The 6,778-nt window shown below is 40.4% G+C and overlaps 1 protein-coding gene across 1 annotated transcript; it reads right to left on the reverse strand.

The window, feature by feature from the left end:
* Positions 1–4,070: 4,070 nt before the first annotated feature.
* LOC102303144 lies at positions 4,071–5,306 on the reverse strand. Its single transcript, XM_005952217.2, has 5 exons — positions 5,279–5,306; positions 4,836–5,180; positions 4,577–4,681; positions 4,460–4,494; positions 4,071–4,190 (listed from the first exon to the last, which is right to left on the reverse strand). Exons 1-5 carry the CDS (start codon positions 5,304–5,306, stop codon positions 4,071–4,073), a joined length of 633 nt encoding a protein of 210 aa, XP_005952279.2.
* Between the last annotated feature and the right edge of the window lie 1,472 nt (positions 5,307–6,778).

A 6,778-nucleotide genomic window follows, 5' to 3' on the forward strand; every position in this document is an offset into this window, starting at 1 on the left:
CCCCCGCGACCCTGAAAAGGATAAGCGGAAGCGAATGGATGGATGGATAGTTCAAACTGTAGGATCAAAGACATTCCTTTGTTTCTGACGACTTCCCCAGCCAGTCTGTTGGTAGGGGAGGCTGTAGTGTTATGTGAAGGTTCTGTTTTGTTGTTTAGTAAGCTTCCTGCCTTTATGACCCTTTGGTAAGCAGGAGGTCACACAAATGCACCCCCAAACACACACACACACACACACACACATTCTCGCACAGGCATACACACACATACAAACACAGTACCTTATCTTTTGTGACCAGAGGAGTTTTTTAGAATGGGTGGTGCTTGTGTGTACTGTAACTGCTTTCAATGAAAAGACGGCAAGGAAGGCTGTTTATTTGATGCTGGCTAAGAGACGGGTGAGGAGCGTTTAGCTCCAAGAGCCTTGTTCCAACCAGCCTCCCTTGCTAGCAAGTAAAATGGCTGTTCGTCTTGCTTCCTTGTCGTTAACGGGAATACGTTTCTAAACCAGTGGGGCCTGTGGAAGCACAGACCCAACATTTATTTGGTCCTTCCAAACTGGAGCCCAATACATAGCGTCCACTGAGGAGGGGGAGACGAGTTTTCAAGGAGGTCTGGTTTCACCGCCAGTTTTTTAAGGATGGTTAAAGATGGTTTCTGCACCGAAAGGAGTTTTTTTTCTCCGCTGCTGAGGGTGTTGAGTGTTTGGTTTCTCCACCAATATGTAAGGAGGATAGAGCTCTTGTCGGTGCCTATTTTGTTTGTGTGTGAACGGGCGTGTGAGCGAGTGCGGGCCAGACGTGGTCTGTGTGAGTGTGACTGATTGTTGTCTTGTAATGGGGAATAAACTGAGTAAGTCTGCCTTGACAGGGGATGGAATACATTGAAAAGTATTCACCGGGCAGCACGTGGTATGTAGATCATTGAAGAAAGAAATGAATTTCTGAACAAAGCAGATGAAAAACAGAGTGTGAATATATTTGATGTCGCGGTGTGTGTGTGAAGTGGTCTCCAACTGGGGAAGAGGTGATTGTGCAGGTCACCTTCTCCCTAGTGGACACAAAAGAAATAAAATAGTTGTGTTAATATGTGTGATAATATGAAGAGTGTTTGGTGTTTCTCAGCCTGAAACAACTGCAATCTCACTTTTTGTTTTTAAGAAAGGAGAGTTCAAGAACCAGAGAGAGGAGATGTGCTGTTTTAAGCAGTGAGAATAATGAAAATGTCTTAGTTTGTCACTTGTAGGTGAAAGGCAGATCTGAATCAATTTTCCACGTGCAGCAGTTGGAGGAAAATTATAGGTTAACATCATTAGGAAACACTCAGGCCGAATTTTTGGCTGAATTGTGTTTACAACTTAACTCCTATGTGTTCCTCACCCTGAAGAAGCAAGCTCCACGGAAGCTAACCTCTGCCTGAAGACAAGGAGTGCAGTTCCAGAAGTACAGGCATACATCAACAGTTGACAGCAGTCCAAGAGACAACAGCAGAGTCCTGAGCAGGTCCAGCAGCAGTGTGTGCAAACGGCATCAGAGAGAAAGAAAACCCATCACCTGACTGGATGGAGATGCGTTTCCAGCAAAGTGAGTTTCTCCACATTAAAATGGCCTCGGGAGAAAGTCACTTATTGGGACAATCAGAAATATAGTAGTCCGTGTAATAGTCCGTGTCTAAAAGGATTCAGCGAGGTAATCCAATCTAAATTCTTCTTTTTCTTTTTTGAAATGGCGTAATATTGCTGAGGGTGAAAGCGAAATGTGATGATAGATTCCTCTATCAGCAATGAGTGAATGAATGAATGAGTGAAAATTAAAATAGGGAACTGACTGGACTGATAAAACTGACAAGAGTTGACTGACTTGACACCACTATGCCAGGTTAACCCCCACCCAGACATGACAAAGGGGTGGATGTATCGATGTGTGTGTCTTTTGTTGCAGGAGCAGGAGGAGACCAGAGGATGAAACTTTGGGTCACATGACTATGTGAACTCTGCAAGTTTAACCTTTTAGCTGTAATTTTTTTTGGGTGTCTGTGAATTTACCAGCGGTGTGTTATTTATGACCTAGTATTGCCAAATGCAGAGGTCACTGTGAGAAAGTGTGTTACACCTGCGCAGCGCTAACATTTACATTACTTTTCTACAGCAGAGGGTTAATCATGTAATTTAATCATGTGATTTACAGCAGGACAATCGGTTTATATTTTGTACAGGGTTACTGGGTTTTTGTGTGAAGGAAACTGTTACAGGTTGTGTGTTGATTATGCAATTACACTGTGTTGTTGGGAAAACGTGAATGTTACAGTGGAAATGTGAATGCAGTGTGAGACATACTGTGTTTGAAACCAGTGTTACTTCTTTTTACAGCAGAGTGTTAACTTTATGGCTTTTTACAGCACCTCTGGAATCTGGATGACCGTGGCCTGACCTAGGATGCTACTTCTAATGTTTCTTTAAGAGTGCTTGTAAAGGATTCAGCACAGACAGACAAGTGACATGAGAAAAAATAAAATTTTCAGTGATTACAGAATAGTTTAATATGGGACTCATTATCTGACCACTATTGAGCTCAATTATGCAAATTATGGCAAAAAAAAAAAAAAAAAAGTAGGGGTTTCATGATTTAGAATAAACCTGCACATAGTACTTGTCTCTGTGATGCTGACTACTTTATTACTCTTATGAGCTACAGTTGTTTGCAAATGTGAGGTTTGTTTTAACTTACAGGGTTTTGTCCTACAGGCAAGGATACAGGCTCCAGGTGGAGCTGGGAATTAAACAAACTTTAACATTTAACCACTGACTAATGTTTTGACACAGGGTTACAGGTTTGGAGTGAAGCTGCTCCAAGAGGGAAACCCTGGAGAATTTTTCAGAGAGAATGTACAACATTCTTGTGCATGTCTCATTGTGTGGAGTTGACACATGGCAAGAGCTGTGTGACAAAAGAGGAGTATCAATTTTTAACTTGCAGGTGTCGTGAGAAGGAGCGACTGCAGGGGAACATCCACAAGATGGAAGCTGAGGCCAGGAGAGAGGCTTCAGGAGCACAGCAGATATCCCACAGAGGGCTGTGCTACTGGGCTTCCAGAAGATCGTCGAGAGGAGACTTTGAACAGCAAACATCCAGAAAGAGTGAAAGAGATTTGACGTTGACGTTGAGGTAGTAAAGTAAAATCGCTGTTTATCTTGCTTCGTTGTCGTTAATGGGAATAAGTTTCTAAACCAGCGGGGCCTGTGGTAGCGCAGACCCAACACACTTAAATATACTTAAACTGTTGAATTATTTTTCTGATATAGTTGGGCTTAACTCACTGAACAACATAGGATTCTGGAATATTTTGCTAATATGGTCGCAGGCAAACATCTCTGGCTGTGAGTACAGCTCCAATATACCACACGGTTGTCTTTTGGTTTTAATATAGGTTATAATCACATTTTAATTAATCTACTTATGTGTGGTGCATTTTAACAGAGGATTAGCCAGAATTCATCAATAAAGATATTATATCTTTTCACACAGAATGGTAGTTCATTTCAGTTTTTACACATAAGTTGTGAGCAAACCAGAAAAAATTACACATTTTTATGACTGCATCAGCTTTAATGAGATTTTATGTGTGATTATATACATGCATTTTTGCATTTAGATTCAAGATAATAAATTAGAGCTTTAACTGCACAGTGAAGAGTCTGTAGCTGTGACAGGTGGATGTCACAGTGGCAAGACTTTGCATCTTCTTTTTAGATTATGAATTTGGTTGCTGCAGAGTCTTGATCATGCTTGTAAAATGGCACAGAAATTTTACCACTAACAATGTCTGTAAAATGAGCCTCAGAGATGCGATTTTCATTGACTGTCAGACCACAGTCACTGTCTCTTCCTGTTAAACAAGGTAAACTGCATCTGTCTTACTATTACAGCAGAGCTTCACTCACTTTCACTATAATCTAAGCTATACATCAAAGTCCTCACTAGCTCGTGCCCCATCAACCATCAGTCACACTATTTTTGTCTCAAGTAATGTCAACATGTGTGAGAGAGCTTTTGTGTTGCTTTTCCTGTGAGTCTATCTCGTAGCAGAGTACACAACATTGGTCTCCAGCTCTCTCTGTGGGACACGTCTTCTGATTTTTGTTCTGGGAGGGAAACTCAGCCCTGCAGTGATCATGACATCAGAGTCCACATTCTGTAAATAAAAAAGTTGGAAATGTTAAAAGTCACTAATCCTGCACATTATTTATTTATATCTTAACATCCACTAGGTCATAGGTAATCTGTCTAGACTGATCCGAAGGGTTAGACAAAATTTAATTTTAGTTTCTAAAAATGTAAAAATGTATTCAGTTACCACAACCCAAGACTGATTGCTGATGACCAGTGGATGTTAATAGATGAATGATTGATTCAGACAATATATAAATCAATCGATCTGAATCTACGGTTTAAACAGATTACCTCACTGCGTTGTGGATTCTGTCCATCATCTTGAGCTATTTGATAGAAAAGCTACATCTGTTAGTTAGTCACTAAAAACCTTTGCATGTTTAGTTTAAATTTAAAACACATAACTACCTGTTTGAACTTTCCTGATCTTGACAATCAGACCAGTGATGACCAGTAGAAGGAAAACAGTTAAACTGCCCAGGATCATAGTAGATGGATTTTGTGATCTACCTTCTACAAGAACGAAAACTAAATTACATTACTTAATAAGAATAAATAACAGGAATAATAAATAAGAGTATCTGTAGTTTTTTGACTGGTAATAAAGATAGTACACGTTTTAATTGCCTTAAATGAATCAATAGAGAAAAAATAAAAACAATCTTACCTTGAACCTTTAAATTTGTTGCACCATAAACTATGGACTTTTCAGAACTGGGCAGGCCACAGACATACAGCCCAGAGTCAGATGAATCCACTTGTTTGATCTCAAGAAATAGCACAGAGGTGTTGGATGCCATGTTGAATTTGCCGTTTTGAAATCCTTCATAGAAAGTCACATTGCTCTCAGGGCTGACCATAGATGAGATCCTGCTGGCGCTGGGTCTGTTGGTACTTCTGAACCAGAATAAGTGAACAGGATAACTGCTCAGGTTGGAGCACTGCAGCGTGACTTCTTCATCAGGCTGAACCTCCACAGAGTGAAACTCGAAGGCTAAGACAGAGATCCAACCTGGAACAAACAGCGAGCATTATTGACATGTACGTAAGGTTCAGTCCTGCTGGATTACTGTATAGAATCAACTGTGAGAAAGCGATAAATGTACTTACTGAAGGTGGAGAGTAAAACTGGTTTCATGTTCATCTTTCAGACAAGCACTACCTCAGTGTCACTAACTGAACTGTGCTTCAGTAAAAGTGATCTGTACATAAAGAGGTGGGCTGTGCTTTTATATGTACAGTCAGACTGACAGTGACGGTGCTTTTAGGAGCACGAGTGCAAACGGACACTGAGTAAGAAAACTGGGCATCATTACAATCCAGTTTGATACAATTTTTCATGTAAGTAAAGTTTTAGGGTAAAGAGCTAACTGCTTACAAGAGACGTGTCAGTAAATTTATACAGTATTAGATATTCTTTGTTGTTTTTTTGTCGAATATTTATCACAGTCATTATTCAGTCGGTTTTGTTACTGTTCACAAGTTTTGGTGCAGACTGTTCACTTCACATCTGTCTACAGACGTGAAGTTAAGTGTAATTTCAATAAGTAAGCTCTTTAATCACTCGTTTGCCTTCTCTGTGTTTGGCTGCTGGTCTATTCTTTATCTCACCTCTACTTTCCCACACTGTAAAACTCAATGCTGAAATTATTGCTCCAGTCCAATCTTATCTTTGGCCGCCTTCTTCAAGTCAGTCAGTCAGCCTCCATTCTGTGTACTTGAAATAAAACTCCTCATCTTTCATTCTTGCTTGCAACCTTCTTCGTAGGGACTCTCCAAGTCTTGCAGTGCTCCAGCCAACCCTCTATTCTATCTTCAACACCACACTCTGGAGGGTCCTGTCCTAATTGCAAACCCCACTTCGTTTTAGTTCTGCTATAATGAGCCACAGAGTTTTTCCAAATACCATCATTGAATTCCCTTTACCAATAAACGATGTTCAGTGTCTTCTAATGACCTGTCCTTTTTGAAATGCTGTGCACATCAGTTCCATTATTGAATTCCATCGGAGTGTCTGGAGGTTTTTCAGGGTGTGCACCAGGTGTAGGAAAAGATTTGCTTGAGGTAAAATAAGTTGTTTTTTTGAATTAGTATTGCTATAACCCTGTGCTTTTGCTGCAGAACAACAGCTTTGACAGTAATTTTAATCATTGACTTGGAAATGATTATTCACTGACCAGTAAAAGGAAAACAGTTAAACTGCCCAGGTTCATACTGGATGGATTTTTTGATCCTCCTACTACAAGAATGAAAAATAAAGGTTTTGTAGATTCAAATGTGTCTTATTGTGACACTTTCACGTGGCGTGGTTTTGACATTTAATTTCACACAAAAATTTAGCAGACTAAAGGCTCTGCACGTGTCACCTTACTATAACTGAAAGCAGTGAAGCGAGTTTGTGAAGTTAGTTGTGACCTGTACTCTTGAGTTCAGTGAAATAATGTGAAGGTAATTAACCACCAGCATCATGTGACCTGGCCTATGTGTGCTTAGCACACAGGAAACACACTCTGAGCAGCACTCCTAACTAAACCAACTCAGTCTCCACTGTCTCTGAACAGAGTATCAGTTTCATCCCACATATCAGACAGGTCTGGCCCGGATCTGGTG

This window comes from Haplochromis burtoni, unplaced genomic scaffold (assembly GCF_018398535.1).
Source record: "Haplochromis burtoni strain Fernald_Lab_line unplaced genomic scaffold, NCSU_Asbu1 Contig_1379, whole genome shotgun sequence".
NCBI classification, from domain to species: Eukaryota; Metazoa; Chordata; class Actinopteri; order Cichliformes; family Cichlidae; genus Haplochromis; species Haplochromis burtoni.

Excerpts from the sequence above, each read along its gene's own strand:
- LOC102303144 (XM_005952217.2), bottom strand. The coding sequence starts at position 5,306 with ATGAAACCAGTTTTACTCTCCACCTTCA. Across the intron at positions 5,181-5,278 it reads AGTTTTACTCTCCACCTTCA|GTTGGATCTCTGTCTTAGCC; the intron begins GTAAGTACATTT and ends TGTTTGTTCCAG. Across the intron at positions 4,191-4,459 it reads AGAATCCACAACGCAGTGAG|AATGTGGACTCTGATGTCAT; the intron begins GTAATCTGTTTA and ends TTTTATTTACAG.